General features: G+C 39.9%; 1 protein-coding gene across 1 annotated transcript; it reads right to left on the reverse strand.

The window, feature by feature from the left end:
* Positions 1 to 11,455: 11,455 nt before the first annotated feature.
* mettl23 (methyltransferase 23, arginine) lies at positions 11,456 to 14,696 on the reverse strand. The gene is made up of 5 exons (XM_026324817.2): positions 14,327 to 14,696; positions 13,104 to 13,208; positions 12,776 to 13,013; positions 12,509 to 12,593; positions 11,456 to 12,124 (listed from the first exon to the last, which is right to left on the reverse strand). The coding sequence occupies exons 1-5, from the start codon at positions 14,435 to 14,437 to the stop codon at positions 11,953 to 11,955; spliced, it is 711 nt and encodes a 236-aa protein (XP_026180602.1). The 5' UTR covers positions 14,438 to 14,696; the 3' UTR covers positions 11,456 to 11,952.
* Positions 14,697 to 14,700: the final 4 nt, after the last annotated feature.

Raw genomic sequence — 14,700 nt, forward strand, 5'->3', positions numbered from 1 at the left:
ATAAAATTTCAATCCAATATGGCAGACTTCCTGTTTCCCAGGCGCACCGCCATAACAATATTTTTTTGCTTGCCCCGACACAAAGAATATACTGAATGTAGTGAATTTGGTGACTGTGCGATGGAAAAAAATGTTGGTCAGGCTCCCATTGGTGCCGTGTATTTTCACTTTTGTCGGGGGCTGCAGAGCCTTTTTTTTTAGTTCATCTATGAAACATATATCAAAAAATTTACATGTGATTCTGAATTTTGGTGAATTTTTTTCAAATATATTCAGGAGGTCAAATTTGAGGTTTTACCCACAAATAGAATAATAATATTCCTAACAATCACAATATAGCCGTTTCCACAGCAACCACAATATGTATATTTTATGAAAGGTCTCACAAATTCCTATGTCCTGGTGGGGTCAGGGTCAGCGTTGAAGGTTTCTGAGTGAGACTGACCCACTTAGTCACTTCGGGCCCATTATAATTGTCCCTGCGCCTTCTCTTCGACTGAGGGGTCGGGCCTAATAAAAGTGACTAAAAACTGTTGGTCAGGAGAGCCCATGGTGGTAGGGAAGGTTGCCACATAAACAAATACCTGGATGGACGCAGGCCAGGAAAGGGAATTGTTCTTGAATCTTTCCCAAGTTTCCTTAAACCAGTTCATGTCAAAGTAAAGCCTGTTGTGACAAACATTAACATTTCAGCAGAGCGTACCATGTCCATGCTACATGAGTGTGGCTCGCATTGTTTCATGTGAGAGCAGCCTAACAGGATGTGTCCATAGCTCAGAAGGAGCCTCCAAAATAAAGGTAGTTGAACAATAAATGCAACTGCAGATCCTGCATCTCCCTGATCAGCAGCCCAGCATTACTTGTCAGTTCCCAAAATTTGTTTCTTTGGGTCCTAATAATCTCTTTGCCACGGTCCTGATCAGGTCTCCTTCATGTAAGCTGCCAATTCGGCCGCTCCTTCTTCTCCTTCTGTGTCCGAGATTTCTCCTTCTTCATTAGCTTCTCTTTAGTCTGCAATTCTTTGTGCATATTCCCTGACTGCCTATCATCTCCTGTCTGACCTGGACCCAGTTCCCTCTGCTCCAGTCCATATATCCAGTCCTGCAATCCATCTACACCTCACGACAGCTCTTTTAAATAAAGCCTTTTGTTCTGAACCTCTCTCTACTTAGATTCTTCCTGACCACTTAAGTTCTAAAAATCAGTCCTAATCACAAGAAGAGTTATTCATAATAATGTAATGGAAATCAAATCTATTCCACTTACAGAACAGAAAAACAGATCAGTCAAATTTGGATTGTTAAGTATCAGAACTCTGACCTAAATCTCTTTTACTAAATGACTTGTTGAAAGAGGTGGAATTAAAGTGGTGAGGTTCACATTCTTTACATCTTAAGGATATTAAGTTGATACGCTGAGTAAAAGTCTCTGAAAATCTACTGATATGAAAGGCTTTAAGTTCAAGTTTAAAATCTACTGGAAACTTTTTACCACTTTGTGTAAACCACACGAGGTACACACAGCAAACAGCTATATTTGGTTGAGGTTGCACATTGTGAGTGGATGTCAGGCTGGGTGTTGCATGGAGCACTGGTTCCTGTTTTAAGCTGGGTGCCCACTGTGCTCTGTGCTCTTGTACATTCATGTTTCTTTTTTATTATTTTTCTCAGATAAATGTTAACGTTCCTAATTCCTGTCACAGTCCATGCTGTGTCTGTCCCTCCTGTTCTGGAAAGTGAGTTAGCTCGCCAAGCTTTTCTGCTGTACCAGTTACGAGTGAAGCCTCTCACATACATTTGACCTTTGTTAGTAGCTTGTTGTTTGATTATGATGTCAGGTTGATCTGGACCAAGCTCTTTATCCTGTAATTTCTCCACCAAAGTTCTTATTTCAAATGGATTCTGAAGACGACCTTTTACTGAAGTCAGGGCCAGCCCTGGACATGTGGGGGCCCTAAACTGGATCATTTTGTGGAGTTTTGCCATCGCAAACCAGAAACTTTACACAATCTAACATATTTGACACATTTGATCTGTACATTTGATCTTAACATGATCGCCCACAATTATTTTCTCCACAACCACCATCACCAAAATATTTAAGAATGGCTCGAAGTGAAATTTTGCCTTTTACAATTTGTGTGAGCAGAAAATAGTTTTAAGAGTAAACTAAAAGAATTCCAAGTTTAAATAACATTTACTTATTGGTTTGTTTACCTTTTACATACTGATCATATTTTAAACCTTCACAACATGGAGTCAGAACTTTTCACCTTTTCTAATTATTTTAATTTTAATTCTTCACTAATATTTGTACAACAAATCCATTTTGCATTCAGATGTCTTGTATTGATCCTTCATTAATGTTTCAAAGAGAACAGAGTGTTTTCTTTAGGTTTAAGTAAGGCCCAGTTTCACAGACAGGAGTTATATTAATAACTTTTATAAACATGCCTTAGAAAAAAACGGACTTAATTTAAGATATGCCAGTGCAAGATGCTTTTAGATAAAGCAGCTCAATAATGCATTTTAGACTGGAACTATAGCTTAAGCCTCATCTGTAAAACTGGGCAATTTAAAATGATAAAATAGTTCATATTAATATACAATGTTTATGATTCTTTAATTATCTATTTTCAATACCCTTTTTTCTCTTTTCTGTACCTGAAGGATAAATTTGCTTCATTTTCTGTCCAATTTCCAAAATAAATCCAGGTCCAGATAAGGAGCAGGTGGCAGGAGCAGGAGGGAAGGTAATGCGGCAAAGGCCATGTATAACAGTGACAGCAGCAGGCTTTGCAGTGTAGTGACTTGGACCACTAGTGGGGGCCTCCTAGTGGTGGCAGGCTGTGTGTTGCATGCAGAAACCATTGTCAAGAAGGTCCTACATGTAAAAACTAGTATGAACCAGTCGACGTGGGTGATTTTGGCAGTGGAGGAACCACTTTGTGCACCTGTTACTGACAACATGTCCAGCTGTCAAACAGCTGCTTATCTCTCATAATTTGAGCTGAGAGAATCATCTTGTTCTGTGCTGGGAGCTCAACGGGGCCCGACAGGTCAATCCTCCCTACATTTCATTTACCATTTTCTCTTAGGGGATGTTGCTACACATAACAAGTCATGTCCATCCACCAGATTGCTGAAAGGATGCTGAACATTCAGAGGTGACAAATGAATCCCCAACATAACTAATCCTTATTAGTTTAAGGTTTTCTCTAAGATAGTCCAGGTACCAGGAGCCTTTGCAAATTTGGTTTCATTCCACATGTGGGAAAAAATGGTCCTTACAACAATACATGCAGCTTTTAAACTATTGGTCAATCACAACATAACATGTACTTTTTAAATCACTTCTGTGTGGCTCCTGATTGGCTGATACTTGACGACATTTTAATCTCTGATCTGTGACTAGTCAAAGTGACTAGGTCACAAATGACATGTGTTTTAAGGGGAGGGCCCTTCACAAACCTTATAATATAAATATGGATTGACAAAGTATTGAACAACAACACACCAACAGCTACAGGACATCACCTCTCAGCTGCTTTTAAAAGACAAAGATGGCCAACCCCAATGGTAAGTCTATGTTTGCCCTAATTTAAACCAGCAGAGCAACAATTCATTCAGCTCTGATACCAAACAATACCAAGTTTAATATTTGATGACAGAGTTTAGTGCAAACTAGTGATGTGTGGATGGTGGATAATCCATGGATCAGGTGGGTCGAGTAATAAAAAATGCAGTCTGATTAATTGCAGGTGGATGAGATCAGTCATTAATGATGCAAATATTAACTACATTTCTCTAAAATACGAATGTGTTTAAATGCATTTTCTTGGGTCTGGTGCAGAAAATTATATCAGAGAAAATTATAGGTGCAGGCAGATGGATGATTTATTTGAAGCAGCAGGTGCAGGAGACATTTTAGTTCATCCGCACATTTCTAGTGCCAACTATGGTAGTACCAAAATCCCATTGGCACTTCTCAGCTTTTACTGTATAACAGCAAATCTTTATTGACTACATGAATCTATTTGATTATTTAGACAAAAATTTTCACAAGAAGAAGAAATGATGACGAAACTCTCAGTAAGTGGTAAAATGACTCGTCTCTATTGCCACAATTTCTATTTGTGTTTTGCCTTTAAAACTTAGTAAACCAAAAATATATAAACTGCCATTTTATGCAGTAACTGCATCTGTGTTTAATTGATGTTTCCAAATGACCCCTGTCATGCCCATACTATAAGAATAAGAATAAATGTTAAGTAACATCAGCTTCACCTTTACCAGCTGCAACTTTAAACTGATGAACACAATAAAGTATCAATGAATGTGATCCAATAATATCAGATTCATTCATGTGAGTTGTGCCATTGAGAACATTTACTTTTGGTACTTTATGCATATTTGACTGCTTATACTTTTGTACTTTTACCTAAACAAAATTTGTAACAGAGTATAATTACACTGTGATAATTATACTTAAGTAAAAAACCAGGTTTTGAATTGTGCTCTTCACTTTCACATTTGTATGTGTGATCATGGATGATACAGCTCTTTGTAATATCAATAATATCTTTGTGAAATTTATCAACAGAGTCAGAGGAATCTGAGCTGAGGATTCTGCTATGGGGACGGACTGGTTATGGGAGAAGTACATTAGGAAATGCCATCCTTGCGAGAGACTCTTTTAAAACTGTCCAGGCTGCTTCATCTGAGAAAACAGAATGCAAGAAGATGACAGGAGAGTTTGATGGACAAACTCTGACTGTTGTTGATACCCCAGGTGTGTTCCGCACTGATCAGAAAGAGATGAAAGAGATGATGAAAGATATCCTAGATAGCATCAGGTCAGTTCATCCCGGTCCTCATGTGATCCTGTTGGTTCTGAAGTATAACCAGTTCACATATGAAGATCGTAAAGCACTGGAAGTCTTCAAAGAGGTTTTCCCTGATGCAGCAGCTTACACCATCGCTGTGGTCACTCATGCAGATCAATCAATCAGTGAGGCCGATGCTAAAACGTTTCTCCAGAGCAAAAAACCTCTCAAAGAGTTTGCCCAAAACTTCTGTCTATTTAAGATAAATTATCAAAATGAACAACTGAAAGGAGAACAACAACAAATTAAGGCCCTGTTGAAGATGATCATAACGGTGGCCAATAGACCAAAATATTGCAGGAATGAATTGATTAACAAGATTCAGGATGTGTTAGAGGAAGCAATCCTAAGACCTGAGTTAAGGATGCATGATACAAATCTGGTAGGTTTAATTTCTCAGTTTGTATCTGATGAATTGCCTGCATTGAGATGTTTTTTTGATGGTTTACAAAGTGTGGCGAACAAGAGGGAAAATAAATCTTAATAGTCGGAGTGCTACAAATGTGACATGTGACAGAGATTTTAGACATTTTAAGGTGCATTAGAGTATATTTGATTAATGAAAAATGCAGCCTATAATAAAATCCTGCTGTAGTTTACATTTATACTGTTATGTGTTGTGAGAATATGTCAACTCAGAGTTACTGATTCATTCAAAATTTGTGATTTACTGTACACATATAGTATATCTTTTTAGTATTATCCACATGTATTCTGAATCTTTGTTTACTTATTCACATATTTTACTTGTATTCAAGCTGTGTGATTTGGTTTGATTATTGATTAATGATTGTGAGGAGCTGATTTAAACCTCCACGTCCATTTCTTACTCCCTGGTATGCTATCTATATTACATCTTATGAATAAACTTCAGTCTGTCTAATTTCATGTGTATGATGTTTATTATTTCCTATTTCTGACATCAGTTTACCTAAATGAGTAAACAACTACTTCATCATTTGACTGAGCTTTATTTACCTGAGGAATCTTTTCTCATCAGAACCACAGTGACACTGACTAACAAGGGATTTTACTGTCACTGAAAAACAACTGATCCATGTGGAGTGGACCCAAACTGAGCACTGACGTCCTGTTTAAACCAGCAATAAAAAAGCTGCTTAAAAAGATAAATACAGCACTTACACATTAATACTAATAAAAAACTGAAAATAGAGTATTTGCTCATATAGTACTCACATACAGATACCCAGTCAGTCATATACACAGACACAGACAGAGCCTGAGAATTTAGGATCATAGCAAATATAAAGCAGTGCAGTTTAGAAAGTGTTAAATAGTTTCAGTGCAGGTATGATAATTAAAAGATGAATGAAATAAAAAATATCTTAGTGTATGACTACTGCACAGGAAAGTCTCTGAAGTAGAAAAATACACATTAAGTCTGTTAAAGTGACAATTCAATGTAACAGACTCTGGTAAATGGTAGAGTTAATGTGTCCAACAGCTTCTGGAAATATTACCTTTATTTCATTATAGCTGAAGGTATAAGGCATTATTACAGTTATAGTTATGAAGCATTTGGTTTGTGCAAAACAGCAGCAAGCATGACATGAACATGTTTACCAGTAATTGCAAGGCTTCTCACAGTGCAAGAAGTGAACTAGACATAAGACCAGATAGGATGTGCCTGTTTTGTTTTTGCTTTTGTTGTTGTATTCTGTCTTGCAGGACAAGTTGACCTCTGCCTGGAGGCATAGCAACAGTGATACATCAGGTCATCCCACCGTTCTCAACCTATGGGAGCAGAACACGCCAACTTCCTAAAGATTGCACATTTTATTCTGTAATATTATCACTGGGTCAGGGAAAGATAGTCAGTCAGACTTCGTGAACTGACAGAGAACACTGTTGGTGTTAGGGACAGTCTGACCCAGAGCACTGCAACTGCTTTATTCAGTGTGTTTTAATAAACGGACTATTTGAGACCATATTTATCGCCTCCCCTTTATCGATCAAACGAACACGCGGAACTGAGGGAGAAAATTCCAGTTCCAACAAAAGAAGCTCTACCTGGTTCTGATGCTGCATCTACATATTTTGGACAGAGAAGATGAGTGGTTGGAGAGTCAGAAAAGCTATAAAGGTCCAAGTGGAAAAACCATCTCGTAAGGATGGAGGGCTCAATCATAACTTGTCTTCCATCTACCAGCCTGCCCTTTCATCTGTTCTCAGGAAATTAAGGAACAAACCAAATGTTTCCCAGAGAGGACACACTCTGCAACTAGTTGGTGAATCACATGAGTCGACCATTAGATCCTAACAACCCTCACCTGAGCTCACTTCCTTTGTTCACCTAATGAGCCTATTCAGACCAGGTGTGAAGTGAAACCAACTCAGAAGTGTGGGTCTAAGGACTCTCACCTGATTGACATAGCTCACCTAATGAGCCAATGGGCCTAGGGGTGGAGTGAAACCAACCTGAATGATAAATTGTAGTTTCCATACCAGCTTTCTCTTATACTGATGAAGCTAATCGGATGAGTAGTGAAATGTTTTGACCTAAAAACCTGAAGTCCAGTTGTCATGACTCAACCTCTAGATATCTTCACCTGGACAACTGAGAATGTCCACAGGTTTTGATGCTGCACAGCCTCCCACCTGAGGGGAGGGGCAGGATGGCAGGAGTCCTTCATGATAAAGGCAGCCCTGCTCCTATGTCTGCTGTCTGGTACCCATGTCATAGAGTCTTTTCCTCCGACCTCAAATGAGCTGGGCCAATGACAGCCATTTATCTGCAATGATGCAGGCTTTATGCTCCAGTCGTCCAATCAGATTTAAACAAGCCTCAATAGAGGCTCCCTGCTCTCAATCCCAAGTCTGCAAATCTTTCTACAACTGGCTTTTGCTGTTTACTCCGTTCAAAAATATGCACAGAACTTGTGATAAAACCATGTATTCTCATGTTTTTATGACAAAAACGACAACACTCATTAGGGTCTCTACTCTACCACACACATCATATCATTCGTTTCTGTTATTGGTCTATTCTGCGTCCATTGGCCCGCCCCCCTGGAATTTCATCTCATCTGAAGAGAGACTAATTCATTGTATAGAGTAGGAAAAGAGGTGTGTGTTCACCAGGTGTCATAAGGAGTCTAGTGATTGGATTGGGGATAGAGTCCTCAAGGTGAGCATAAAAAGTGTTGAGAAGAAGAAATGGTTCCCTGGGGCATTTAATGTATTTTCTGTTATAGTAAGTGACGATTTTAATGCCAGCCCACATGCTCCATGTCTCCATGTGGAGAAGTGATCTCAAGACCATAATAATTAACCTTGGCTCTTTTAATACCTGCAGTCAGGTTTCTCCTTGTTTCTCCTAAGTGCACACTCCTCAAAAGGACAGTTTTCTCCGTAGACTCTCCTCCACAGAACATCACATGGTGGCCTCCTGGTATTTGCAGATGTGCGCATTACTCCTTTTTCAGTCACTGTCCTGGGTGCTGCCAGGGCATGACCAAGCTATGAGAGTGAGGAAGTGCACTCAGCTCTCCACTCTTTGTGGAGGCTCTGGCATGTGCCCAGCTGATCTCAGCCTTTGCTGTAAGGGCCTGGCTCTCTGGTTATGTGGGTACACATGTGTCCCACCTGGTTTGGGTGATGTTTGTCCCCCTTGGTTGTTGGGCCCAGCGAGTCGTGGAGCATTTCTGTCTATCGCTTTGCTCACTTGACCTTGGAGGGTCCACCCCAGGTGGGCGGTAGACAATTTTCTCTTTAGTGCGTGTTATGACCCTAGGGGTCATTATGTGTGGGTGGTTGTGTGTTATTGGCCCTACCCCTTTACGTGTGTGTATGTGTGTGGGTGTGACGGAGGATGGAGTGGGCGTGGACGTAGGAAGCCCGTGGATTGGACTTCCGGGATTGGTCCAACACTTCCCGGAAGGACTATAAGAAGCCCACGGACTGCTGTTCAGGAGAGCTATTCTCCCACCTTTGCCATTCCCAGCTATTTTGATAGAGATTTCGATCGCGTAAATTAGTTAGTTAGAGATTAGGTTTTTGTTTCGATTAGAGGATTTAGTATTGATAGGATTTTCGTTGTTTAGATTAGAAATATTTAGACACTTAGGTTACGTTTGTGTTTTGTTTTCTCCTGTTTGTTTTAGGAGTTTCCAGGCTAGCGACCTGCGATTTTGTGTTATTTCTTTTGATTAGCTATTATAGGGCTGTTTGGCGTTTTTGTTATTTGATCTTTTGTTTGATTGAGATCGTAGGGCTATTGTAGCGTTTCTGTTATTGATTTTCCTTTGTTTGATATCGTAGGGCTCACGGAGCGTTTTTGTTTGAATAGGGCTAAATTAGCGTTTTGTTTTGAACAGTATTTTATTCTGTATTTTGACAGAAATATTCTTGTTAATTGTAATTCGATTATTCGTTCGTGTTTGTTGAGAGTGGAAGAGGTTTGGAGGAAAACTCCACAATCGTGTTACGCTCCGGCAACCCCTAGGCTGGGGCGTAACATGCGTAACATGAGGAACAGGATAAGAGTCTTGGGTTATAATATGTAACCAACATTTATTTGTTAAGATCTTTCCCATAGTAAGAGTTTAGGGCTTCAGAGTATAAGAAAAATAAAGGTGCACCTTAGGATAGAAAAGAGAATTGCATTTAGCTTATAATTTAGGGTGTATTCACACCAGAAAAGTTCTTTGATTTATTTGCTTTGTCCAGATCAAACTCAGTTTTTTTTTTTTTTTTTTTGGTTTAGTTCACTTTCTGATTGCGCTTTTTGCAAGTGAACCAGACATTGTAAACAAAACCACATGTGACGATCATTGTGTGCATCATATGTGTGGGGCAAAGCAAAGATGTGGATGTAAAGGTAAACAAACATGGAGGTTTTGCGTGTTGTACTTCTTGTCAGCATATTTAGGTTGTTCTTATGGCTGCAAATGTGGGAAAACCATTTTGAGCACCAGGAACAGCTCATTCGACAACATTCAGCATGTGAAGGAGTCTGCAGCTGATTATTTCCCATAATGCATGACTACAGTGGCCCGTACGCATACGCTTTTTGGAGCTGGGTTGGATCGAGGCCAGTTCATATTCACACCATAAATGAACCAACCTGTTTCGAAATGATCCGAGACCACCTCTTCACATGGGTCTTGATCCACTTGTTTGGTCTGGCCCAGAGTTCCCATGTTTGTATTCACACCTGCACAAAATGTCCAGACCAAGGGGGGAAATGAGCTCTGGTCCACTTTAACTGGACGAAACAAAGCAGGTGTGAATACACTAGCTATCTATAGTGGGAGCTGCAGTCGGAGGTGTGATTGGATGTGTAGGGATTGTTGCATTTGGGCTCATTAAGGCTAAAATATGTTCGATATACTGAACTTGAACAATCTGTAAGACAAAGGCTGGAGGTTTGGTTTCAGAAGTGTCTGAGGGGATTGTGTGGAGGCCTGTCAATATGTGAACAATATTTAATCCATCTATGTGTTTACATGAATGTAGTACATAACATCATAATGGAATTGGTTACTGGGCTTTTCAAATTAATAGCAGTCCAACAAAATTAGAAAAGTATTCAGGTTTGGTAACATCACTTAGAAATGTTTCTCAATAACCTGTGTGTTGCTTTGAATGTCCATTACTAGTTTGCTGCTGAGTCATGTACAGTAGATTTTGGGGTTGGAAAAAAAACCCAATGCTATGAGATTCAAGATTTTTTTGTTTTTTCTACATCTAAACATAGACTTGTTTATGTTTTGTCATAATCATGGACAGTTTTATTCTGATTTCTTTGTTGCTTGTTTAAATCTTTATTTTAATCTTCAAATGACACATGAAACGCGTCACAGAACTCAAACAAATATTTGTGATAATACAAAGAGCAAGTGAGAAAGTGTTTTAATAACTGGTTGAACCATCTGTGGAAGCAATAATCTCATGTAAGTGCTTCATGTAGTTGTAGATCAGGTCTGCACAAAGGAAATTTTGGACTATCTTTCTTCATAGATCTGCTTCAGCTCAGACACATTTCTATTGGGCTGAGGTCGGGGCTCTGACTGGGCCACTCCACAAGGCAGATTCTGTGTCCCTGAAGCCATCCTGTAGTAGGTTTACTTTGATGTTTCACATCAAGCTTGAGGCAGCTGCCCTCCACTGTGTTGGTACTTGGCAAAGTACCAGACTTAACGCCAGGTACTTAGGAGACAATGTGCTGACTTGTAGGTGAAGCCTATTTTGGCCCACCCTCAGGCTGCCTGGTACTGGGTGGTTTGATGGTTATATCACATAACATTCACGAACACTGCCAAGCTCCCCCCTTTCTTCTTAATACTCCTCCTGTCTGTCCACCCAGACCAGATAAAAACCACCCAAACTTACAAAGAGTCAGGAATGAGTTAGTGTCAGTTTGCAATTGTTTGAATAAATTCTGCCCTCTGGTGGTCAAGGAGAAAATACAGAGTCCAGCTGTGTTTCCAGGTGCTGGGGAGTACTGCATACACTATGTGAAATTAGTCTCAAGTCTTGTTGCATTGTGGGTCATGTAGGCAGTCTTTGACAAGGAAAACTAAACTGTAAATTAAACAAGACAATATCTCTGGTGCTGCATCAATTTTATTTTGTACTGCTTGTTCCTGCTAGTCAGAGATTCAGCTGGGACCAGGGGAGGCCTGGACAGATCACCAGTCTAACATAGGGCTGACACATAAAAACAGACAAACACTCATATTCACATCCACAAGGGGTACCTCAAGAAAACACGCACAGACGCACACACACAAACGCACACACAAACACAGTGCATGGAAAGTACGGCAACAGTGCTAACCACCACATGACCATGCCAGTCCTCTATCAACCTTGATCCTTTAAAAAAACAACCCACTGTGAGTCTAACAGTGTTACTGGAGTCCAATGAGAAATTGTTTAAATGATTCATGGCTCTAACCATCTAATGTGCAAAAGATCAGTTTACAAATGTGCAGGGTGGATATTAGGTCACACACAGACACTGTCAAATCTGGTCTGTCTGGATGAGTCACAGCATCTTTCTGACAGTTTTTGAGACTTCCAATAATCAGTCTCCTGTAACATTACAGTCCAACATCATCTTTCTTCTGTGTGATAATCATCATCTGGACACTGTGGCTGCCTGGTAAAACTGATCCAGCCAGCTCAGATTTATTGGCATCAAATTCTTCCAGCTGAATGTCGACACAGCCCAGTTTCCATCTGTGGAGCAGTGTTTCAATGGACCAGTCAGCACTGAAACAAGGACGTGGAGGTTAAAACTGAAACAGAGCTGAAGTGACACTAGGACTTCCAGGTTCTGTTAAAATAGAAAACTGCATTAAAAATCAGACTGACATTTGAATAACAGGGTGGGGAAGGAGGGAATGAAATCTTCACTCTGATCCTTTGTAATTTCAGTTGTTCTGGATGGCTTGTTATCCCTGGTGGGTCAGTAATAGTGTAAGTGATCAATATGGTTTTATTCAGCAGCATGTTGTGTGGCTCACACCATGCTGATACAATTTTTGTGATTTTTTTTATTAGTATTTATAAATTTTTTCTGTTTTTATTGGCCTTTGACAAACACAATATCCCACAAGCCCACAGACTATCACCACAGAAACAAAGATACTTTACCTTCTCTCTTGGCATGTCGTCCAGAACTGGGCTCTGGGGTTTTTCCGTAGAAGAAATGCAACAGTCACAAGGACATCTTCAAAATCTGAAACATGTTATAAATGTTTAGTTTAATGATATTATTATTAATAATACTGCATGTACTGGTATGTACCTTGTATATTTTTATATACAGAGAAATGATGTCCCTGATCAAATGTACATATGTAAAATATAATATAGTATAATATATAACATTTATACATATAAAAAATAATCTAAAATGACCTGAAGGTTCATAAAAAACATCTGATCCTAGGATGATGTCCAGCTTTGGAAGCAGAACGAGATCAGGTGAGATTTCTCCCCAGCTGAGACCCATGACGACCACATCCTGCAGGCCATTAGCTTCACAGCTGTGCCTGCAGTTCTCCAGACACTGAGGAGTCTTATCGTTGTCAGACAGAATCACATTTGCACCACATCTTGCAGCGACAACACCTGGTAGACTCACTCCTGCACCGAGCTGTAAAGAAAGAACTCTTCTGTACATTGTGCTGTTGCAGCGCATGGACTTTTTCAAGGTTCATATCCCAAACAGAAACATTCTCCTCACCTCCAGCACTGTCTTGTCCCTCAGCTCTGCTCTTTGTGTCCACAGATACTGAGCCAGCACCACTGCACAAGGCCACACATACATGCCATATTGTGGGTCAAGAACCTGGGAGTGAAGATCACAGACAAACTGAGCTGTTAGTCAGAATAATAACAAACAACCATCCATCCATTATGTATATCTGCTTATTCCTACTTAGGCTCACATGGATCTGCTGGAGCCTATCCTAGCCCTCTTTGGGTGAAAGGCAAAGGCGCCGCTAAAAGTAGCGCTAACATTTCTGCAAAGGAAGCTCCGTGAATAAACAAACATTTTTTTAAAAAAATTGTAAGTAATTGTCGGCCCTTCTTCTCTCTCTCTGCTTTGTTAAACCTTTCTTTTCGTTTGATTTATACTTCGTTGACCGCCACGACATTGCTGCTTTAACCGTTTACGACCTGACGAATCAGCAGCGAGTCTATACGATACAGCTGGGCGGACAGAACCATGCAGTAAATGGGAGGAGGGGTGTAATTTCACCGGAGAGGCAGAAATAAGCCGTAATTTTGTTATATTTGTAACTCTTTCATAGATAAATTTATGATATCTAATATAATACTGTTAATAATGTTATTATTAATAAAGCTGGTCTCTGGGGGCCCTCAAAGTTCGTGGGCCCTTAGAATCGTCCTAACTTTCCCCCCTTTAGCGGCGCCCCTGGGCAGGGGTCCACCCTGGACAGGTCACCAGTCCATCACAGGGCCACATAGAGACAAACAACCTCACACACTCACACTCACTCCTATGGGCAATTTAGAGTCACTGATAAGACACAACCAGCAAATTCAACATTTGGGGATATGTAAATTAAATCTGTATTTAAACGAACACATTTTAAATCTTTATTGTCGATGTTTTGTGACATGACATGACAGCCCCTGATATTTTTTATTATATATTCATTATTATAATGCAAACCATTTATATGTACATGGTTATTTTAAGTTAGCCATCGGTTAATGGTTCCAGTTTTCAATATCCAAGTTTATCTAAATAAATAAATGTGTACTAGTGATATATGCCAAATTGAGATGACGACCCAAAGCCTCTTTCTAACAGATGCATAACTTTTTAAACACAGTTATCTTTGATCATATATTTTAGAGCTGTCAGCTCTGACAGCGACACTAGCTCCAGGCATCTGTACATGCAGTTAGATGGTGCAGTAAGAAACTCAAACCGACCTCAGGTATGGAGACAGTCAGGGTCTCTTGTGTGTTTTTCTTGTTGTCTTCAAACGTGAAAACTTTGTAAGCTGTACTTGGTGTTTCAGCTCCACTGTGATCCATCGTCATCTAAAATGACTTCATTACAGCCACATGTTGTCTTTGCTTTGAACACTATCTAATCTCACTGTTAGTTACAGGCACATTGACATAATATCACCAACAACCACGTTTATGTGTATTTCCGCGGCGACAACACGTAAAAGGTCATCTGAACAGCCAATCAAATCCACGTAAATGCCTGGCGGGAAGACCGACTCGACTCCTCGACCAATCAGCGTTTTGCTTCCGTGAAGCATGTAGCCAATGAGCGAAAGGGGGCGGGCGTATAT

This window comes from Mastacembelus armatus, chromosome 8 (genome assembly GCF_900324485.2).
Source record: "Mastacembelus armatus chromosome 8, fMasArm1.2, whole genome shotgun sequence".
Classification (NCBI taxonomy): Eukaryota; Metazoa; Chordata; class Actinopteri; order Synbranchiformes; family Mastacembelidae; genus Mastacembelus; species Mastacembelus armatus.

Excerpts from the sequence above, each read along its gene's own strand:
- mettl23 (XM_026324817.2), bottom strand. The coding sequence starts at position 14,437 with ATGACGATGGATCACAGTGGAGCTGAAACACCAAGTACAGCTTACAAA. Across the intron at positions 13,014-13,103 it reads GGGACAAGACAGTGCTGGAG|CTCGGTGCAGGAGTGAGTCT; the intron begins GTGAGGAGAATG and ends CTTTCTTTACAG. Across the intron at positions 12,594-12,775 it reads TGTTTTTTATGAACCTTCAG|ATTTTGAAGATGTCCTTGTG; the intron begins GTCATTTTAGAT and ends AACATGTTTCAG.